Source organism: Leptodactylus fuscus, chromosome 7, assembly GCF_031893055.1.
Source record: "Leptodactylus fuscus isolate aLepFus1 chromosome 7, aLepFus1.hap2, whole genome shotgun sequence".
NCBI lineage: Eukaryota > Metazoa > Chordata > Amphibia > Anura > Leptodactylidae > Leptodactylus > Leptodactylus fuscus.
The window spans coordinates 121,300,660-121,324,626 of record NC_134271.1 but is presented as its reverse complement, the minus strand read 5'-3'; the positions used below and the strand labels follow the sequence as shown (position 1 = coordinate 121,324,626).

Below are 23,967 nucleotides of genomic sequence, written 5' to 3'. Positions count from 1 at the left end.
TTACGCCTGTAAAATGTCATTGAAGTCAATGGGATAGCAAAATTTACAAGTGGAATTTTACTCTACAGAATAAGCTAGCGTTTACTCAGTGTGAATGCACCCTTACACTTGAAAAAGGGCAGATAGCCCGAAATGCGTAGTGTATTTTTTTACTTGGGCAAAAATAAAAAACAATTATTAACGTAAGGTGAAGTGCAGTAATCTTTCTTCTCTGGTCCTACTGGCGCAGCCAAAAAAGTAGCTGCATTGGAAAGCAGTGTTGGGATGCCGATGCAGAATCGAGGGTGGAAAACTAAGAGGAATCCAAGGCAGATGTCTGCATCAAATTCCTCTTCCTTGTCCATTGTGTGAACTTAGAGTTCTAGTTAAATATGTTGCCCATTTCTGGATTTGATTTTTATAATATGCCAGTTATTTAGAATAGCCAAGTATACAGTTCCGGCAAGAAGGTTACTGTATATACTTGAGTATAAGCCGAATTTTTCAGCCCAATTTTTGAGCTGAAAAAGCCCCCTTCGGCTTATACTCGAGTCAACAAAAAAAAATAAAAAAATTATTATTATTTTTTTTTTAGGGGGGGTCTATGACCAGCCACAATATCAATGTATAGAATCTCCCATAAAATGGTGCAAAAAAATAAAAATAAAATAAAAGTTGTAAATCCCTCCTTTCCCTAGAATAGACACAAAAGTAGAAAATGACTGTGAAACACAAACACATTAGGTATGCCTGTGTCTGAAAGTGCCCAGTCTACTGAATATAGGGGATCTGCAGTGCTCCTGTTCCGTCGGGAAGGGGTTAATAGGAGCACTGCAGATCATCTATATTCAGCCAGACCGAATTCCAAGTGGGGGAAGAAAAAACAGTCCTCAAGCTCAGGGAAGGGACAGACAGACAACCAAAACACCCCCTCCCCTTTCACAGCACCCAGCAACTACTGCACCCAAAACTCCGACCATTTTAATTTTTGAAATTTTCCAGTAGCTGCTGCATTTCCCCCCCTCGGCTTATATTCGAGTCAATAAGTTTTCCCAGTTTTTTGTGATAAAATTAGGGGCCTCGGCTTATATTCGGGTCGGCTTATACTTGAGTATATACGGTATATTGAAGTGAGAAAACAAACCTGGCTCTATCCTTATCCTTCCATCTTTTATTAATGTTCCCCAATTGGTCAGTCTGACTCAAGGCTGATGATCTCTCTAGGGCTGCATCTTACATACTTAAAGGGTATTCTCTCCATTATAATCTACACTTCAATTCCTGAGCCTGTGCCTAGAAAATCATTATTAATCCTTCTTAAACTGACAAGTTGACCATAAGGGATAGCTGCCTTAACATGATGAAGACGTGAACATCCATAATGCAGCAATGAGTTGTTGCTGACGGTTTTCTAAAAGCTTTTGCAATCATGTGGCCAGCCTCCACCTTAAGTGTGACGTCCAAAAAATCCAGATATGTATAGTTTTTTTGTTTTTAATTATTATAAAGGGGAATTCTGTGTATTCACATATTGGATGATTGTTGAATCCGCCACATTACTATTGGCTTGTTTGATACGGAATGTAGTATTCATTGTTTGTTAAGCTTATCCCGGTTGTTAAGGTGATGATACTGACTTTTCCAGCATCGTTGCGTTGAAATTACTCGGTTTTGTTGTGAGGTTGCCTTGGTGATGTCGTCGGGGGGTGCTGTCTATTAATGCTCCCTGACATTGCTGCGTCATCAGCCAGTAGGTGTGTGTCTGTGCAAAAGAACCCATTGCTAAAGTGTGACGTCAATGTCGCCATGTAGCCGTAGCCTAACCTGAGACTTAGACATTTGCTGAAGGTATAATCGCCTATGTAGTTACTGATTATATGGCCTGGTAATTTATCCACCGGGAACTTGAGAGGGCAGTGACAAAGGTTATTACCTTTTGGAATAGGAAAGGAGAAGTCTATTGGGGAAATTTGTACAATTGAAAATGGCTTTACCACTCTGTTAGGCTGCTTCTAACTTAGATACAAAATGAGATATTGTTGCAAGTGAAGGCATAAAGGTTCTCCATGGTATCCTGCGACACATTTGCCCAGAGCGCTTTGTTTTTTGTTTAATTGTTCACATATATTGAAGCTGGGAATGTAAGCTAATATACAGTGTTGGCCAAAAGTATTGGCACCCCTGCAATTCTGTCAGATAATACTCATTTTCTTCCAGAAAATGATTGCAATCACAAATTCTTTGGTATTAATATCTTCATTTAATTTGTCTTCAATGGAAAACCACAAAAAGAATTGTCAAAAAGCCAAATTGGATATAATTCCACAGCAAACATAAAAAAGGGGGTGGACAAAAGTATTGGCACTGTTTGAAAAATCATGTGATGCTTCTCTAATTTGTGTAATTAACAGCACCTGTTACTTACCTGAGGCACCTAACAGGTGGTGGCAATAACTAAATCACACTTGCAGCCAGTTTAAATGGATTCAAGTTGACTCAACCTCTGTCCTGTGTCCTTGTGTGTACCACATTGAGCATGGAGAAAAGAAAGAAGACCAAAGAACTGTCTGAGGACTTGAGAAGCAAAATTGTGAGGAAGCATGAGCAATCTCAAGGCTACAAGTCCATCTCCAAAGACCTGAATGTTCCTGTGTCTACCGTGTGCAGTGTCATCAAGAAGTATAAAGCCCATGGCACTGTGGCTAACCTCCCTAGATGTGGACGGAAAAGAAAAATTGACGAGAGATTTCAACGCAAGATTGTGTGGATGGTGGATAAAGAATCTCGAGTAACATCCAAACAAGTTCAAGCTGCCCTGCAGTCCGAGCGTACAACAGTCTCAACCCGTACTATCCGTCGGCATCTGAATGAGAAGGGACTGTATGGTAGGAGACCCAGGAAGACCCCACTTCTTACCCAGAGACATAAAAAAGCCAGGCTGGAGTTTGCCAAAACTTACCTGAGAAAGCCAAAAACGTTTTGGAAGAATGTTCTCTGGTCAGATGAGACAAAGGTAGAGCTTTATGGGAAAAGACATCAACATAGAGTTTACAGGGGAAAAAAAGCCCATTATAGTCTGTGGGGTCTGTGTGCTTTCATTACTCTCATTTCGTTGCTCTCCCCCTATCCAGGATTACCATATAGCTGCCATATAACAGCTGCATGTATATTTCCATAAAGGACAGATTGCTGCATCGTGTAGGAGGCCATGCTTAACATGTCACAACCAGCAGGGCCCTGAGGTTGTGGTAAAGCAGAGGCAGCTTCTGGTCTGGGTGTGCTATTGAATGGGAGTTTAGTGGAGTAAATGTAACAAGATAGACTAAAGGAAAAACACTTCCAAATTATACACGACAGCAGGGGGATGTGTGAAAAGACATGGTAACCAAGGCAACTGAGCCAGGGATAGTGACAGACTCAGGGGAGAGGAGTGCAAGGCGAGCGAGAGCGGATTTATATTTAGCTGCCGCTATACGCGGTAATTAGACACGGCAGAAGGTTATATTTAGAAAGAGCCCTAATAATATATACGATTATAGGAAACACACAAAGGAAGGAAGCACAATCATTATTTGCCGTATCGATCCATGACGCCTATGAGGCTCACAGACTAGCATGTTTGCTTCCTGCATCCTCCAACGTCTCATGCTACTGTTCGGAGACTCAATTGGGAATGGCTTCCTTTTGTAGTCACAAATTCTCTGTTCTGTCACTTCACTTCATAGCATATACAGGGAAATCTCTTTAAGACGACCAACCGCAAGTGCATTGAAAAGTGGTCTTCTCAAAGTAAACGGTCAAGTACGCACAGGGGTGTACACAAGTTGGTGGTTATATAGTTAAAACTGTCACCATGCAGTCCATGGCCTGTTACAGATCTTCTTCAAAATTCCGGCGCATAAGGAGAGTGGTGGTAGGCCTGTACTTGTAGGAGATCAATAAGGGGTCTGGAAGATGTGCAGTGCACTCTAAATAATCTCCAACAAGCTCCACCGCTCTCTTGTTTTGCTGGTACTTTCACCTTGACAATAACCTTTATTGGGCTATCTCACTGAGATTCTGTCTTCCTAATTACATCAGGGAAGACAGGCTTGCACATTCCAGTGAGCGCCCTCTATTGGTTTGCAACACTGAGGCACCTGACTTCCTAATTACATCATGGAAGACAGATTTGCATATTCTTCCCATGGTTCCTTGACAATAACCATCATAATGAAAGTCCGGGAGAGCAGCAGTGCTTTTATGAACCCCAGGGAGGGAGTTAAGGGGGATTAGAACTAGCAGCAGGTGGCAGATTGGGGAAGGGGGTGATATGGCAAAGAATCAGCAGTAGCCTTAGGGGCTGGATGGACCTCGCCTTGTTGGAGTGCCCCAGAGTACGCAATTATACGGTGGAAATGAAAATTTGTCATAGGAAATCTGGTCTGGATAAGAGGGTGGTCTTTTATAGCGTTTTCACTGTACATATCAAGGAAGAGATAAAGATTACATGCATAATTCAGTACTACTTATTTTTTCATGCTTTGTGATCATGAATTCTTCCTTCACTCCAGACTCATTTACATTTGGCTTTCACATGCTATACATTAAAAAGAATGAAATAAATAGCGGTACATTGATCTTCTTCTTATCTTGTCAATTCTACACCAGCAAACTACCGCGGACCACAAAAGCACTTGCTATGTATACAAAACAAATATGCAGCATCGTATATTATATCTGCATATGATAACTAGGCCACTATGTAACTATCTGTGGAAGGGTGACACTTGATTTAGATAGGGATTCAATTATTTTTCTTGCCGTTCACTGTATTCTCAATGGTTTTCTCAAATGAGTTGTCTGGTATAGACAGCCTACTTTAAAAAACCGTACTAGGCAATTTTTAGTGAATAGTGGGGTTCCCTCATCAGGACCCTTATCTTCAGGCGGAGCCGCAAACAGCTACAAAAAGCATCGCTCACCCTGGGGAGCCCACTACATACACAGACATCTCAGTGATTGACAAGGGAAACTTTGCAATGTTTTTTATTTTTCTCTTGTGGCGGTGCTGCAAGGGAATTGTGTATTTCTTGACAGTTTTCTACATACTTGAGCTATTCTAAATCTTGTTCATGCAGACGTAAAGTTGGAATTACATAGACAATGATGTCCAATGCCATAAAGAGATGATTCCATAAGTCTAAGTATTACTTAGTAATTACCCGTATCTTTTCCGTTCTCTAGAAATGTATAGCCCAATATATGAACAATATGGACTGTTCCTCTGTACATAGTATTATGGATATATTCTCAAGTAGAAACATTGCTTTAAGGAAGTATATGGGGGAAATGATCAAGACTGGCGCTGCCTATTCCAGTCTCCATAAAGGCCCTGACTATCATGGGGCACTCAAATACAACAAATACAAATGAGCTTTATTAGCATTGCCAAAGAATAAGACATTTGGTGTTGCCAAAGGAAAGGAGGTTGGGGGTGGTGGAGGGGGGTGGGTACGGGGTCTGTGGGTTGGGGGTTTGAGTATCCTCGCTCTTATTTGGGGCATGTGGGTGTCGGTGGATATCGAATAGACAGGTGATGGAGGGGGCTTAGGGGGGTTTAATAGTCCGTGAGGGATGGGTGGTTTGATAGTCCATGCGTCTCATCTTCCTCTTGTTTGGTGGCAGCTGGACACGTATTGGGCAGCGATCTCCACAGTGGCCTCCTCCTCTCCCAGTAGGATGTAGAGTTTCCTCTTCTCGTCTGCAGATATGAAGTCTGGGATGTGGGCAGAGAGTCTTTGGTAGTATACGGCCCTCACGGCTGAGTATTTGGTGCAGTATAGCAGGAAGTGGGTCTCATCTTCTAGGGCCCCTTGGTCGCAGTGTTGGTACAGTCTGTTCTCCCGTGGCTTGTATGTCTGCCTGTGCCGCCCTGTATCAATCTCTAGATTGTGGGCGCTCAGTCTGTACCGGCTCAGAGCTTGTCTGTGTTTGGGGTGGCGTATTTTCTCCAAGTAGGTGGCCATGGCACTCCTGAATTTTTCAGAGTCTTCGGGCTCTTAATAAACCAAACACACGCCTGTTCACCAGAATGGAAGTCAACAAATGTCAGAAACTGATGTAGATTTCTTGTGTAACACACGCTGGTGTGAAATATAATACATAAATTGGGTTAAGGCGTCCCTGGCCCACTCTCCACCCACTCCACCCAGTTTTACATCTTTGGAACACAGAAAGGCCCTGTCCCAAAGATGACCAACGTTATCTCCCATCTAAACCACAAAACTGGTGTAGATGAGATAATAAATTCCCCATTATATGTTTACACATTGATTCTGTGAGCCCTTTACAGGCTCCATGCACCATGCTTTCCATGCGCATGTACCATCATGTATTTTAGAATTTGAACAACCTAATATTGTACATTTAACAAGTAATTTTAGGTTCACACTAGCATTTGGCTCTCCGTCGTGCAGATCCGTACAGGGACCCAGAAGATGGAGAGTCTTTCTGCTAAATAAAGACACCTGCAGACCCCATAGACTATAATAGGGTTTGTCAGGTGACCGTCAGGTTTGCGCTGGTTTTATACTGAAAAGTCCTCCAAGCAGGATCTTTCTCTCGGCCATTTTTAAGTCAGAACCTGCAGAAAGACCCTAGGTGCCAAAGTTTCTACAGTATATCACAGCATGATCAGGGAATACTTGTACATGGATATAATTTAGTTATAGGTAAGTATATTCCAGGTTATTACAGAAGACACAAATTACAGCCCTTCTCATTTGCAACTATCGCTCTATGGAATTTAATGTGTTCTTAAGAATTCAAGTATGTCCTTGTCATGGAGTACGTGACAAGGCAAAGAAATAATCCAGGTTATGCATAGAGAAATACAGTAGACTCTTAGCAAGATGATGCCGTCTGTCCAGACCACAGCTGTGTATCTGCATTTATTCCTACAATTGGCAGTTAAAGTGTCATTGAAGTAACAGCTGTGATCAGAAACAGAACATCATGTAATGAAGTCAGGAGCCCAGGTACAGGCTGTGAGTTACAATGATGGGATTTTTGCTTCCTGGGTAAGAACCACTTCAGACTTTCAATGGAGGAGTCTAAATCGGTTTCTAATGAAGGGTACAAAAAGGACATATGTAGGAGGGGTAGTTGTAAGTTTTTGTAAGGCACTGAAAGGAATTCTATTGACTGTCTGCATTTTTGAAGAGTGAACCATGAAGGATTATATATGATTCAGGGGTGAGGGAATTAAAGGAAGTCTGCCAGTACCAAAATCTCCTCTAAATCACTTATATCATGTCATAAGGGCTGTTGCGTAAAAGGGTGACGTTTGGCCGGGCGCGTCGCTGCTGATATCAGATGTGGACCTGCCAACGGTCAGAACATATTACCGTTCCTCTCCCATCATAAAGCGGCTAAGTGCCGCAACGCTATTTTTTAGCCCCTGAAGATTCTAAAAAGGATGAAACGCGTAGGGATTTCTAAGTAAGGGAGGTGGTTGCTGTGGCTCATACAGAGGCTGATATCGTAGGGCTGGTTGCAGACTCCATTTCTGGTGTTCCTTTGTTGGTGTGACGATAGGTCAGTATCCTCAAGGGACCCAGGAGTAGGAGCTGCTCTGTTATTCCTAGCCTTTACAAGTATTTTTATCAGCCGAGCAACAGCAACACCCCGATCATTCTGGTTGAGGGAGATAGGACTTGTAAGGGACAGAGTCCTATGTGTATCCCTAATGACATATTTGCCATATAGGTAATTGTCTCAGAGTATACTGACCGTTACTCAGCGGTGCTTAGTCACTATATATGCCTTGGGAAATTTTTTTATATTTAACTTTTTTAATGAATCAATAAAGGTTATATTTTATATCCAATTGGATACTCTTTTGGGAAGATCAATATTAGGTCTTTTCAATCAGTGATGAAATAAGTTGGGTATCTTTAATATCTTGAAAGTTACAGTGAGCTCTATATACTATTCCTGCGCAAAAAGGATTGGATGTATTGGGATGGCAGGTTTTGTGTTTTCAGCAGTTCACAATGACAATCTGTTAAGTGAGGCACAGAGTGTCTTTTCTGAGGGCGAGTTACCAGCATCCATAGGAGTTAACATATCTCTGAAAAGTACCTTTAGGAACCTTACAAAATTGTACAAGGATTATTATCGTTGTTGGTGGGAGATACAGTCCCTGGAGAACTATATAAAACAACAAATTGTTCCGAGAGGTCTGCGTATCACCCTGACCCTGGCCCCTAGACTTAAGTCCCGGACCCTTCAAGAGAAGTGGGAGAAAGAAGCCACTAGCAGCTCCTTGCGATTTATGAATATACTGTTAGAGGAGGAGAAGGAGTTTCTCAAAAAGTTGGAGTCTGAGTTGAATGAGGAAAGAGAGAAAGCAAAATCTTTATCGGAGCAGACTGGTTTTGAGAATAGAGATAAACATCTTCAGCAGGTAGTGGAGAAATTTAATTTGCAAATTAAGGAGCGTAAGCATTACCAGTTCCAGAGGGATCTTCTGGAGTTTAGGGAAAAGAGGGCTTACGAGGTTGTATCTAGCCGGGAAGGGGCAAGGAGTAAAGAAGTATCTACATCGGAAGGTGAAACCACCAACTCGGAACAGGCCCCACAGAGAGGAAGGGATTTTGGACATAGTTCTAGAGCTGGGAATAGAAGCGTTTCCAGAAGCAGAAGGGGAAGGGGTAGAGCCACCAGCAACAAAAGAGAGGTTTTTTTAGAACAAAATCCTCCAATTTCCAAATATCTCCTGAGAGGAAGGAAAGAGAACTAAAAATGTGTATAATTTCTAAGAATGTTCCAAAAAGCCGTGGGCAATTCAATTTGGGGGGATATCAATCTGATCCTGATGGAGATAAGGTTCAAGTTATTAACCTCTCATCTCATAGTTTTACTCAGGCAGAGCTTTCTCTTTTGGAGAGGGGTCTGTCTTTTGTGCCAACTACGAGATTCAGTGCATTTGAATGGACAAAGGACATTAACCTCTTTGCCAGAAAGTTTAAATGGAGGAAATTCCATAAAAAAATCAAAAAGGGTGAAGTGGAGTCCGTGGGATTGGAGAAATCGGACTATGAGGGATTGAGAGTGTTAGAAGAACTGTTGGAAGAATCTGAAGGTGGGGAGAGTTTAAGACCATTCACTTCATTAAGACCCATCAACAGAAAGCATCCCCCGATAGGAGATTATACCCACACTGAGCTTTTTGTTCAAATGGTGACGCAGGAACTTCGTAGGTTGGAACAGGAGGGAGATCTGAGGATTCCTTGCAATATGAGTTGGGAAGAGATGCAGGCACTGCTATCACTAGAAAAGAACTGTAATTTAATTGTGAAACCCGCCGATAAGGGGGGGAACATAGTGGTGATGGACAGGCAACAATATAGAGATATGTGCTGGCAGATCTGGGGCGACGTGGCTTGTTACAAGATTGTGACTAGGGAGGAAGTGGCAAGGTTCAAAATGGAACTGAAATGTATCTTGGATAACGCTCTTAATAATGGGATCATTGGCAAAAACGAATACGAATATATGATTCCCCACTGTCCAGTACATCCTTCCTTTTACACGTTACCTAAGATACATAAAGGCCTGTACCCGTTGAGGGGCAGGCCGATTGTATCCCAAATAGGCAGTTTAACACAGAGGAGTAGTGTGTATTTGGACAATGTTTTAAGACCATTTGTCCTGGGGCTCTCCTCTTACACGCGTGACACCATAGATATTTTACAGAAAATTGAGGGAGTGGTGTTAGAGGAAGAGACTATATTTGTCAGCCTGGACGTGGAGGCGTTATATTCTTCCATCCCGCATGCGGTGGGCTATGAAGCCATAAAGTACTATCTCAGATCGAGGAGGGTGGAGCTTCAGGCGCATAATGAATTTATTTTGGAGCTCTTGTCTTTTGTGCTGGAGCACAATGTTTTTCTCTTTGAGGGGCGGTCCTTCCGCCAGCTGAGGGGCACAGCGATGGGGTCCCCTGTGGCCCCTACATACGCTAACTTGTTCCTCGGCTGGTGGGAGGAGACCGTGGTCTTTACTGAGGAGAAAACAAGATATACTGGTCACATTGAAATGTGGGCCAGATATATAGACGATATTTTTATGTTATGGAACGGGTCTAAAGAATTGCTATTGGAATTTGTGAGGGGTCTGAATACCAATGCCATCGGTCTCAGATTCACCTTTGAAGTAAGTCCAGACACACTTACTTTCCTTGATTTGAAGCTCAGCAGGATGCGGGATGGGAGAATAGGGTCCACTGTCTACCGAAAGCCAACGGCCACAAATAGTCTCCTGCACTGGGAAAGTTGGCACCCAGAACCATTGAGAAGAGGGATTCCCACGGGCCAGTTCCTAAGGGTAATGAGAAACTGTTCTAGTTACGGAGGGTTTCTCCAGCAATCCAGGGAACTTTCCGGGCGGTTCTCCAGGAGGCAATTCCCTGATTCAGTTATCAAAAAGGCGTTTAGAAGGGCAAGAGATACCAATAGAAGCACGCTATTGACACCTAAAAATATACGGTCCAAGGACGACACCACTGGGGTCATAGGGACATATGATCATCAACATGGACGAGTGAGACAGATTCTTCAGAAGTATTGGGACATTTTAAGAGCGCATCCTGAAATTGGGGAAACCTTGTGTATGGGTCCTGCCATCACATTCAGAAGAGGGAGGAATTTAAGAGACAGGCTGGTACATACTTACTTGCCACAGGAAACAAATAAATCTACGTGGTTGTCCGCTGGGAAACCAGTGGGCACCTTTAGCTGTAGCAGATGTACGGCGTGTCCGTTCATTGATCGCAGGAAGAAGTTTGAGGATGTCTCCATGGGCAGGGAGTATACTTGTAGGGACTTTGCCAGCTGTCTCACAATGGGGGTGGTCTATCTCCTGAGTTGTCCTTGTCCCCTCAAATATGTGGGTAAGACAAAAAGGCAACTCAGGAGGAGAATTAGGGACCATGTGTGTGACACTGAGAATGGTAGGGATACTCCCGTAGCCAGACATTTCTGTACACATCACTCTGGTTCCACGGATGGCCTGAAATTTCAAGTGGTGGAGGTGATCAGACCCTCAGTGAGAGGAGGGGATCTTGACAACCGGCTGCTTAGGAAAGAAACGCAGTGGATATACAGATTGGAAACGATGAGCCTGTTGGGGCTTAATGAACATCTGGATTTTTCTTGTTTTATAGAATAAAACCTGCAGGAGGTAGGGGTATGCCTATGTGTTTATCCATTTTAGTATATCCTGCATTTATGAGCGATTGTGGGTATCCGGTTTAAGCTCTGTTGATATTAGCTGCATAAGGGGTTGATCCAGCCATTATGTGAGACTTAGGATGGATGGTGGTGGCTTATTCTAGGATTGGGCATATTGTGTACGTGATACATTGGTGGTATCACTGCTAGGAAGCAATTCCTGTTTGGGTCATAAGCAGGGTGACTGATCATCCCGCTTAAACATGTTCATCATAACACATATTTAGTCACTTTCAACTAGTGATAGAAATGGAACCTTTCCCCTAGAGAGATAGCCTCCCCGTCTTGAACTATAGCGATGCTGCTTTACTATAGGAGAAAATTCACATGGTGCGGTACTGCAGCTGACATGTGTTGATTGAAATTGCAGGTGTGCAGGCAGGTTTACGGGACCAGTTGGTAATGGTGTCCTGTTGCCTGTTATGTGGGATGCAGATATCGGCCAGATATATACCTGAGACATGCCCATGCTTTCCAAAGCAGCCATTTACACTATGGTCACTTTATGCCAGGGTGCAGCATTCCGTGGTAAAAGTTCTGTTCTGGCAGAAGTGGTCACGCCATGGGTGCACCAAACAGCTCATTTGAATGCAGATTAAAATTGATTTTCTCAGCATCAACATTGCACTTTGACACAAGAAAGGTATGTTGACCATGTCACTAACAGCCCATACCAAAGCATATAAGGGTTTTAAAAGTGGTGGTAGACTCCCTTTAATAAGCATTTAGAACGGTGATTTCATGTAAAGAGTAATGTTAAATAGTAAGCCAAATACTGAGACCACATATAGGTATCTGTTGTCATTTATGTCACAACGTGGTGCAGATGATACTGTATCCAGTGTTACCAGTGACCCTGCACCTTGTCCTGCCTACTTTCTGAAGAATGACACAAAAACTCCACTTGTGACTATTTTAAACATAGGGCTTAAATTGGTTTAAAATAGTAAATGTAGTGTTACTCACCCAGCTGCTGTTACTACAACATTGTAATTTCTCTGTTGGGAATTAAAGGGGTATTCTGGTAACAACAAGTTAGCATGTATGGCATATATATATATACTTGAGAAAGGTTCCAGTGAGAACCGACACGTGGTGTACTGCTTTTCCAATAAAAGGAAATTTTCCATGTACATAAGGCAGATTGGATTGTTTCATTCATATATATATATATATATATATATATATATATATATATATATACATACAGTACAGACCAAAAGTTTGGACACACCTTCTCATTCAAAGAGTTTTCTGTATTTTCATGACTATGAAAATTGTAGATTCACACTGAAGGCATCAAAACTATGAATTATTACATGTGGAATTATATACTTAACAAAAAAAGTGTGAAACAACTGAAAATCTGTCTCATATTCTAGGTTCTTCAAAGTAGCCACCTTTTGCTTTGATTCCTGCTTTACACACTCTTGGCATTCTCTTTATTAGCTTCAAGAGGTAGTCAAATGAAATGGTCTTCCAACAATCTTGAAGGAGTTCCCAGAGATGCTTAGTACTTGTTGGTCCCTTTTGCCTTCACTCTGCGGTCCAGCTCACCCCAAACCATCTCGATTGGGTTCAGGTCTGGTGACTGTGGAGGCCAGGTCATCTAGCGTAGCACCCTATCACTCTCCTTCTTGGTCAGATAGCCCTTACACAGCCTGGAGGTGTGTTTGGGGTCATTGTCCTGTTGAAAAATAAATGATGGTCCAACTAAACGCAAATCGGATGGAATAGTAAGCCGCTGCAAGATGCTGTAGTAGCCATGCTGGTTCAGTATGACTTCCATTTTGAATAAATCCCCAACAGTGTCACCAGCAAAGCACCCCCCACACTATCACACCTCCTCCTCCATGCTTCATAGTGGGAACCAGGCATGTAGAGTCCATCCGTTCACCTTTTCTGCATTGCACAAAGACACGGTGGTTGGAACCAAAGATCTCAAATTTGGACTCATCAGACCAAAGCGCAGATTTCCACTGGTCTAATGTCCATTCTTTGTGTTCTTTGGTACAAACAAGTCTCTTCTGCTTGTTGCCTGTTCTTAGCAGTGGTTTTCTAGCAGCTATTTTACCATGAAGGCCTGCTGTACAAAGTCTCCTCTTAACAGTTGTTGTAGAGATGTGTCTTCTGCTAGAACTCTATGTGGCATTGACCTGGTCTCTAATCTGAGCTGCTGTTAACCATCAATTTCTGAGGCTGGTGACTCGGATGAACTTATCCTCCGCAGCAGAGGTGACTCTTGGTCTTCCTTTCCTGGGGCGGTCCTCATGTGAACCAGTTTCTTTGTAGCGCTTGATGGTTTTTTCAACTGCACTTGGGGACACTTTCAAAGATTTCCCAATTTTTTGGACTGACTGACCTTCATTTCTTAAAGTAATGATGGCCACTCGTTTTTCTTTACTTAGCTGCTTTTTTCTTGCCATAATACAGATTCTATCAGTCTATTCAGTAGGACTATCAGCTGTGTATCCACCTGACTTCTGTACAACACAACTGATGGTCCCAACCCCATTTATAAGGCAAGAAATCCCACTTATTAAACCTGACAGGGCACACCTGTGAAGTGAAAAGCATTTCAGGTGACTACCTCTGGAAGCTAATCAAGAGAATGCCAAGAGTGTGCAAAGCAGTATTCAAAGCAAAAGGTGGCTTTCACACTTTTTTGTTAAGTATATAATTCCACATGTGTTAATTCATAGTTTTGATTCTTTCAGTGTGAATCTACAATTTGCATAGTCATGAAAATACAGAAAACTCTTTGAATGAGAAGGTGTGTCCAAACTTTTGGTCTGTACTGTATATACTGTGTGTTTGTGCTGTTGGACCGCTGGATGCCCAGGAGAGGTGAGTATAAGGTATAAGGAAAGCCCAGAGTATATTGGAGTTTGATTCAAGCCCCAAATTTTTGGAAAATTTTGGTTGAATCTGTAAGTGCCCCTTCATTAGTACTCAATGGCACTGATATCAGTGAATAATAATGAAGCAGCTCTGTTAGGCCATTGCTGCTCTTCTGTACTGCGGTGAGAAGGCTTCTATTAGAAAGGGGCCCATAGGCATATAAACACATATCATTATGTCAGGCGGCCAGCCCCTGTCCAATGGCAATGTGGTTGGGCCCAGCCTGTGCCCACCAGAGGATCTTCCAATACTCAGATGGGCTAGTCCGACACCGAATGCAAGAATCTCATTTTTTATGTCCAGAGGGGTTTTCAGCCATAGGACCCCCAGTGATCAGACTGATTAGAATAAATTGTAGGTGATGATTCTAACATAAACCCTTTAAATATTTATGGTGAATCTTCTAGGTGGGAACAGTGGGTTCCCAAATTCCCTGAGCCCTTGGGCAATGCTCTCTTCTTTAATGCACATCAGAAGGTATTTTCTTGTTACACAGTGATTTGAGGACAATTCTAGGCAGCACAGTGACTATATAATAGAAGCATGCTGATCCAGCTGTCATCACCATTGCCCCCAGGCCCAGCCTCCAGGCTGTCAGCATCATCAGCACCATAAACAAATTGATACTATTGCTTCCCATTGTCTTTGCATCTTTCTCCCAGCCGTGGGCATGTAGACTTTTCTATGACCATAGGCACTGGGCAACTACCCGTTTTAACCTGGTCAGGAATGAGGTTCACAGAAAACTATGAATGAGATGGAAACAGACACAACCTATCTAAAATGTAATATACTTTTCACTTTTATCTTTTAGGGAACATCATTGTACTTTGGTCGACCTGCAGAACAACTGTCCTGAAATCTGTGACCAACCGCTTCATGAAGAATCTTGCTTGCTCTGGTATCTGTGCCAGCTTAGTGTGTGTGCCTTTTGACATTGTGCTCAGTGCCAGCCCACAGTGTTGCTGGTGGATTTATACTCTACTCTTCTGTAAGACCATCAAATTCTTGCACAAAGTCTTCTGTTCTGTGACCATCCTCAGCTTTGCTGCCATCGCTTTAGATAGGTAAATAATCTGTATAATCTGCAAAGAAACTTTTATTAATTATTATTATATATTCTGCTTTGACATTAAAAATGAAACTCATGCTTGGATACTAAATAGTTATTCTTGTCCATCCAGTGGTATAGGTAGCTCACAATACTCCCTTATAGCACTAGTCTATAAGCAGGGATTGCTGTCTATATGATATGTTTATATTAGGCATTATAATATATTATACAGTTCCTTGCCATAATCTTAATGCTGTTACAAGTGTGCTCTGTGTTTGCCAGTATACTGCCCTTCATAGAAGACCTAGCTTACTGGCTACCTCTATGTTTTGTTCTTGCTCCTGTTTCTTTATCTCTTAGTGTTGCACCTGCTTACTTCCTCCTACCTATCCCTATGTGTCTGCATCTATATGTGTGTATTTTTTAGTCTCTCTTTGGGTGAGCAATGTGTATGTTGTGTTACAAGTCCAAGTCTTTTACTGTTCCTGTATACCTGTAGCCATGTGCCTTTTGCAACCCATGGCTGTGATATCCTGTCCTGATCCCTGTTTTTTGCACATTCTGTTCCAGTCCCATTTTCCTTTCTTAATTTAGAATGTACACCTGTCCTTCCAGCGTTTTCTCTTAGTACACATTAAGTGTTTTATACTGTTTCTTTGGTGCTCTGGACTTGAGTTCTGACCTTCCTGGTCAGCTGCTAGCAAACCAGCACCACCTCCAAAGGTAATGGCCTGGTGGATTCTCAACAGTAAAGACCATATGTGGGTTAAATGGGTAAAACTGGGGAGTCTCCTGAAAAAACAACCTTAGAGGTGTTCCAAGCCAAACCGATTTGGAAACATGGTGGATCCAGGACCTGCTGCCTGCCTCCATATTACACATAAAAGAAAATTTGCCTGTACCTGCCTTATATGTATGTGATCCTCTCAACCCTCCCCCATTGCAAATGTTGAGGGAAGGAAGGACTGATTTGCTGGACTTCAACATGCCCAGTTTTCTTAAGTTAGATACTGTTGCCTGAGGTTTACTACCCTTTCCCAACACTAGTTTTTATGTGTAAGTGGTTTGTAGACTAAAGCTGTTGATTGAATGGGCATTCGGCCATGAGCTATCTGTGTATGATCATTCTTACTCTCCTCTTCTCAATGGCTGAGCATGCATTTATAGTCAGGAGGAGTACCTGTCAGACATCTATGATCTGATGACAGTCTCTGCCACGATGAAGAATATGTCATTTACCTTCATTATGGGATCAGTCCTGGAGTAAAGAGAGTGATTCCAAAAATAACCTCAGGAAACGGAATTGCTTTTCATTCACCTCTACAAGTATTGTTATAAGTGGCTCCAAACAATATATATATAGGACATTGTCTACTGTATCCAGCATATACAGTACAGTCTATTCAAAGAGTTTTCTGTATTTTCATGACTATGAAAATTGTAGATTCACACTGAAGGCATCAAAACTATGAAGTAACACATGTGGAATTGTATACTTAACAAAAAAGTGTGAAACAACTGAAAATCTGTCTTATATTCTAGGTTCTTCAAAGTAGCCACCTTTTGCTTTGATTACTGCTTTGCACACTCTTGGCATTCTCTTGATGAGCTTCAAGAGGTAGTCACCGGAAATGGTTTTCACTTCACAGGTGTGCCCTGTCAGGTTTAATAAGTTGGATTTCTTGCCTTATAAATGGGGTTGGGACCATCAGTTGTGTTGTGCAGAAGTCATGTGGATACACAGCTGATAGTCCTACTGAATAGACTGGTAGAATTTGTATTATGGCAAGAAAAAAGCAGCTAAGTAAAGAAAAACGACTGGCCATCATTACTTTAGGAAATGAAGGTCAGTCAGTCAGTCCGAAAAATTGGGAAAACTTTGAAAGTGTCCCCAAGGGCAGTTGCAAAAACCATCAAGCACTACAAAGAAACTGGCTCACATGAGGACCGCCCCAGGAAAGGAAGACCAAGAGTCACCTCTGCTGCAGAGGATAAGTTCATCCGAGTCACCAGCCTTAGAAATCGCAGGTTAACAGCAGCTCAGATTAGAGACCAGGTCAATACCACACAGAGTTCTAGCAGCAGACACATCTCTACAACAACTGTTAAGAGGAGACTTTGTGCAGCAGGCCTTCATGGTAAAATAGCTGCTAGAAAACCACTGCTAAGGACAGGCAACAAGTAGAAGAGACTTGTTTGGGCTAAAGAACACAAGGAATGGACATTAGACCAGTGGAAATCTGTGCTTTGGTCTGATGAGTCCAAATTTGAGATCTTTGGTTCCAACCACCGTGTCTTTGTGCGACGCAGAAAAGGTGAACAGATGGACTCTACATGCCTGGTTTCCACCATGAAGCATGGGGGAGGGTGTGGGTGTGGGGGTGCTTGCTGTTGACACTGTTGGGGATTTATTCAAAATTGAAGGCATACTGAACCAGCATGGCAACCACAGCATCTTGCAGCGGCATGCTATTCCATCCGGTTTGCGTTTAGTTGGACCATCATTTAGTTTTCAACAGAACAATGACCCCAAACACACCTCCAGGTTGTGTAATGGCTATTTGACCAAGAAGGAGAGTGATGGGGTGCTACACCAGATGATCTGGCCTCCACAGTCACCAGACCTGAACCCAATCGAGATGGTTTGGGATGAGCTGGACCGCAGAGTGAAGGCAAAAGGGCCAACAAGTGCTAAGCATCTCTGGGAACTCCTTCCTTCAAGACTGTTGAAAGACCATTTCAGGTGACTACCTCTTGAAGCTCATCTAGAGAATGCCAAGAGTGTGCAAAGCAGTAAGCAAAGCAAAAGGTGGCTACTTGGAAGAATCTAGAAGATAAGACAGATTTTCAGTTGTTTCACACTTTTTTGTTAAGTCTATAATTCCACATGTGTTAATTCATAGTTTTGATGCCTTCGGTGTGAATCTACAATTTTCATAGTCGTGAAAATATAGAAAACTCTTTGAATGAGAAGGTGTGTCCAAACTTTTGATCTGTACTGTATATACATCTAACACATATTTATTATGTTATCTTCCTCGAAAAATCTCAATCGGTTATCTAGTGAAGAATCCTCTTTCATGTGAACATTTTTTGTTCCTTTTTATAATATTTGATAAAGAATTCAAGGCACATACTAAGAAAGAACATAGAAAACAAAGATAAACCTTGTACTTCACAGGGTAAATCCTAGGTAAGATGGATGCGAGAAGAGGCTATAACAAGTGCTCTTGATTTTATGCCCAGCTTCATAGCTTGTACTGAATGCCCTTAACCCTACACGATCTTCTGTCTTGCTGTAGGGAGGCTGTAAACAAGTGGCCATATACATTAGATTAATGTTGGAGAAACCTGCGGATTTCGGTGGACTAGCCAACCATCCCATGTGCATTGACTTGTCCCAACTTTCCCCTAAATGGTAGATGTCAGGGAGATAAAGGATCAAGCTGCTGGATTTCCCATTTGTTCTATGGGAGTCTATGGAGTCTGGCAGCAATGTATTTCCTTCTGCTTACTGAGAACACATGTAGTTCCCCAGGCCATGAATGTCTTGTTCATACAAGCCACACAGTAATATAGGAAACTACCAGTAGCTAGCTAGAAGTCCCTGCACTGTTCAGTCTGCAAGCAAGAGCTGCCGTACAAATGTTTGCTGGTCATACTTCTAGAATTATGGTTATTGGCAAGTTATTCTGATTTACTGACTACTGTACACTCCAATCAATTCTTGAACGTTTCATTGTGTTCTGACTAGTACCCAAGTTCCTCAGTTCTCATTAGGACTCATTTTAATTGGTCACAGACACGGGGGTCCTGGCAAATATAAATATTAATTTCTAGAATTCCAAATGAGTCATATATGGCTTCCTGAGCTTATAAATATGAATAGGAATTAGTAAAGTTCCCTTCCCCACAATTTGATAGTGTAAGGTAGGCCATACAATTTAGATACTTTGGTTGTCGGATGAATACTTATTTTGCCGACGGTTATTCCTCTTGACTTTCCATACACGTGTATGCTTGGCATCACAAAGCATGCATGTGTTTTTAATACGTAGAGAGGAGTAAGACGTTGCCACACAACTTATCTTTCTTGAGAACAAAAGGATACGGTAAGTTGAAATCAACAAGCAAATCATTAATCTCCCAACATCCCATGGTTGGATATTCCTTTCAAAATCAGTAGGTTTGCCCACGTTAATGTTTATAGCCAACATAAGAGTTTGGATAGCAATGGTTATATCATAGTATTACCAAACTTGTGTCTTCCAACTCATCACAATATCATTCTTTGCCTACACCAGATAGAACTGTAATACTGACCAATAGTAGTTATCCAGCTTTCCCAGAAACAGATATACAGTAAGCAGTGCTGCTTTAACCATAGAGTAAACAGTGCACTTACATTGGGCCGTATGGTAGTGAGACCCCCTTGAGACAGAGGGAAAACCCAGCGCTGTCCTGCTGTTCCAAGCAGTAGGTCCGGGCCACTCCTATACGTCGAGACTCCAATTTATTTTCGCTGTGCTCCACCATTTGGCCCCTTTTCCTCTGCAGAGCAGTAGGTGCAATGTGGTAATGTCTTTTACATTACACTTGTTGCTCACTGAAGCCTTGAGGAGAGAAACAGAAGGGAATGGGGAAAGCTGAGTACTTTATACTGTGGGGGCAACTGGATGGGAACACTATAAGATAATACATGTGGGGCCACTGGAGGGGGGGGGGGGGGGTTAATGTCTCTTGGCCACTAAGGGAGAGTTTAATACATGTGATGGGCCATTATATTATATGAGGGGCATTAGATTTTATGGTGTGACTAAGGACATATTATATTATGTGGGGGCCACTATAATTTGTGATGGTCAGGTACGTATAATTGGTAGTGATGGGGCCCACTTATAAAACCTTTGCACTGAGAACATCATTGTGTTAAAATTGCCCTGACAGTAAGAAATTGCCAGACTGCAATTTTGACAACTTCAAAAGGAAAATGGTGACATAAGGACATTTTTATAGCTACTGAGATAGATAGATAGATATTGAGACAGTAGGACATTGCGTATTTAAGACTATAATATTATTTAGTAGCCTAACAAAAGTGTCTGTCTCTTAAAGATTAATCTGTCTTTTGATGTCATTGCAGGTATTACTCTGTGCTGTATCCTCTTGAAAGGAAGATATCAGATTCCAAGGCTAGAGACTTGCTAATCTACATATGGGCTCACGCAGTTGTTGCCAGTGTCCCTGTTTTTGCTGTGACTAATGTGACTGACATTTATGCTATGTCCACCTGCTCCCAGTCCTGGGGCTACTCTCTGGGTCACTTGGTATATGTCCTGGTGTATAATGTCACCACTGTTTTAATACCTGTTGCTGTGGTTTTCTTATTTATGCTACTCATACGCAGAGCACTGAGTGCAAGTCAGAAAAAAAAGGTGATCATAGCAGCTTTAAGGACCCCACAGAACTCCATATCTATCCCATATGTTTCGCAAAAGGAGGCGGAGTTGCATGCTATGCTGCTATCCATGGTCCTTATATTTATTCTCTGCAGCGTTCCCTACTTGACAATGGTTGTTTACCGCACTGTGCTCAATGTATCTCATATCTCAGACTTTTTAATGCTTACTGCCATTTGGTTGCCTAAAGTTTCACTTGTCACCAATCCTCTCCTGTTCTTGACCGTAAACAAGTCTGTCCGCAAGTGTGTGTTGGGTACCATTGTGCAACTTCATCGACGGTACAGTCGTAGGAATGTGGTCAACCTGGGATCGGTGGCAGAGGTGAATTTGGAGCCCAGCGTTCGCTCAGGAAGCCAGCTTCTGGAGATGTTCCATATTGGACAGCAACAAATTTTTAAGTCTGTTGAGGACGAGGAGGATAATGAAGTCAAGTCAGAGGGATCCAGAAGCTACAAACTTAAAGAAACAATGGCCAGTACCAGTCAAGAGGTAGAACAAACTTTGGTTCAAAAGTTACTTCCTCAGAGCACAGAATCAGCATCACAAGTGGCCCCTGTGATGCCTGGTGAAGCTGAACTGCTTAATGATAAGTACTCCATGCAATTTGGATATGGGCCCTTTGAGTTGCCCCCACAGTGGCTGTCTGATAAGAGAAACAGCAAAAAGCGTCTCCTGCCTCCTCTCGGAAACACCCCCGAGGAGCTCATTCAGACCAAACAGCCTAAATGTAAAGCTGAACGCAAAATAAGCCGGAACAATAAAGTTTGTATTTTCCCAAAAGTGGATTCCTAGCACAGCCTAGTTAACTATCCCCAAAAAAGATCCTATGGATCTGAGCTCCGGTCTTGTTACATATGCCAAATAGTGTACACGACAGGAAGGAGATGCACAATCAAAGTGTTCCTTATATGATGGCCAGTGTGCTGTGGTGAATTCTTCTTGTGCGCTCTCTGTGCATCTGTGACATTCTGTGACAAGAGATGGCTTCAGACTCCTATGGTGCTGGAAGCGAGTGCCGGTTACTCAGTATCAGATATGCTGACCCTTCTCGCCCTCATTTCATCAACACTTGACATGACCAATAAGAGGACTTGTGTAATACTTGCCCAATGTATAAGTTGTCATCTCACAACACAGTAGCGCCTCAGGTTAATTTCCATGTGATCCAAGAAACTATGACTTATGACTGTAGCTTGCGGTAACATATGAGCGGTGTTTAGAATTGCTGTCACTCTGTTTTCTGCTTAGCTATATCAGTCCTCAACATATCTGTAGAAATAGGTCATCTCACATTGACAGATTTACTACTGTTTGCATATACATCAACACAGTATACAGAGCAGTACAGATTGTTATCCTCATGGGGTACTGATTCTCCTTGCAGAGATGCCAACTGGCATAGGGAGTCTTACAAGTATTGCTACCTGGGAAAATGTATGCAAATTAGCTTTATTCCACCAGGAAGAAAACCATCTCTAGTGCCACCTATAGGCATCTACCCGGTAAGTCAATGTCCGACCCATTATAGAGCTTTGGAATATGATTTGGAATATCAGCCAAACCAGAGTCTCTTTGAACGGGAAGAGTCTCCCATCTGCAATTTTTGCTTCTTATCGTTACAAAACAGGGTTGTCTGGATGCCTTTAATATTATATAGATGGCTTTAGAGCAGTCTTTCTCAAAGTGGGCGATAATGCCCCCTTGTGGGCGCTGGAGGCCTATAGGGGGGGCAGTAAAGGGCACAGAGAAGATTGGGGGGCGTTGAAGCAGTTTAGGGGGGGCGATGGCTAATTTAAAGGGGTGGTATCATAACAATGATTCTATCTATACTGCTTGTTAATGTGGATTTAAGACTTTTCCTAAATACATTGCTTCAGCAAAACTGCTTTGTTTGTCCACTATCTTACTTTATTCACTTCATTATGGACGCTAGCACCTGGCCCCCTGCTCATTGCTGAGGGAGCCACATGACGCAGCTCCCTGCTGTGTGTGTGTGGGGGGGGGGGGGGCTGAGTGTATGGAGCCAGCCTGTGTCTGCACCACACATACACATCACATACACATCACCTAGCTCCCTGCTGTCAGATAGAGGGGGGTGTGTGGAATAAGTGCTGCTTTCTTATATAAAGCAGTCTAAATCCTACTGGGCTAAAGGACCTGGTCTCTCTGTTCACTAGGATAAAGCTTTATTATATAGAGCAGGCTGCTAGTGGGCAGAGGAGCCAGGTCCTTTAGGAAACTCCGTACAAGGTAAATCCAAGTCTACAGGACCTTTTGATGACATCACAGGCCCTTCAGTCATCCCATAGGATCACGCTATGTGGTGGGCGGAGCTACACACTAATTTGGGGGCGGGGCTAATTGACACGAGCAAACAGGAAGAAAGAAGATTTTTAGGCAGCTTAGAAGGCAGATCAAGCTTCATGAGGCTACCCCTTTAAAATTGTTTTTTTGCTTTTAACACAAACTTTACCGCTCCTTTACGCTTAACGCGCGTTTCCTCGTGTAACGCCATCTAGGGGACTAGACAGTAACTATTTCCTGTCCAAAAGTTGTCAAACTGTACCATAGATGGCGGTAAGCTCCAATGCGAAGCGAGAAGTTTCTAGTCCATTCTCGAAAGTACTAGGCCCACTCGCTGCCTCATATAAAAGCGCACGCGCCATCATGTCACAGCCAGTCATGTCATTCGATGATATTACGAAAACAAGTGAATTTAGCCGCTAAAAATTTTTTTTTTTTGGGGGGGGCGCTAGAAAATAATTAATTCTCGAAGTGGGCGGTAGACAAAATAAGTTTGAGAACCTCTGCTTTAGAGAGATAGTTTCTTCCTTCTGGAGGAGATCTAATTTGCAGATTGTTGCCCTTCACATTGATACCCAGTAATGACACGGCTTACTATATAATTTCCTTTTTGGTAAATATATGAATCTATTAGTATATTTTTATTTTGTGTGTGTTGAAACCAGAATACCTGAAAGAAGCGCACTAAAACATGGAGAGAAGATATTTACTCCATGCTGATATTGACATTGGTTGGATTCACACTGTAGACCAGAGCGTTGCAAGGCTACATGACTTCATACCTAATTGCAATTTGAAAATGTTAAAGGGATTTTCCTGAATTTTCAATTCTTATTTAAAATGGCAGTACCAGACACGATCACATTAGTATGTGCAGTATTCTACAACAGCTTTAGGGAGGTATGGAAAATTGCTGCTAAGTAAGAAAGCTTTCAGAAATAGTGTTAATGGTATATCTTTATCAATTAACAAGACAACAGAGAAATCTAAA

The 23,967-nt window shown here is 42.3% G+C and overlaps 1 protein-coding gene across 1 annotated transcript in view; it reads left to right on the top strand.

The window, feature by feature from the left end:
* GPR176 (G protein-coupled receptor 176) overlaps positions 1-22,263 on the top strand; it is a 38,203-nt gene extending 15,940 nt beyond the window's left edge. The window contains exons 2-3 of the mRNA XM_075282996.1: positions 14,971-15,223; positions 20,354-22,263. Coding sequence (XP_075139097.1) covers positions 14,971-15,223; positions 20,354-21,464 — 1,364 coding nt within the window. The 3' untranslated portion in view covers positions 21,465-22,263. The remainder of the gene's footprint in view (positions 1-14,970; positions 15,224-20,353) is intronic.
* The last annotated feature ends 1,704 nt before the right edge of the window (positions 22,264-23,967 follow it).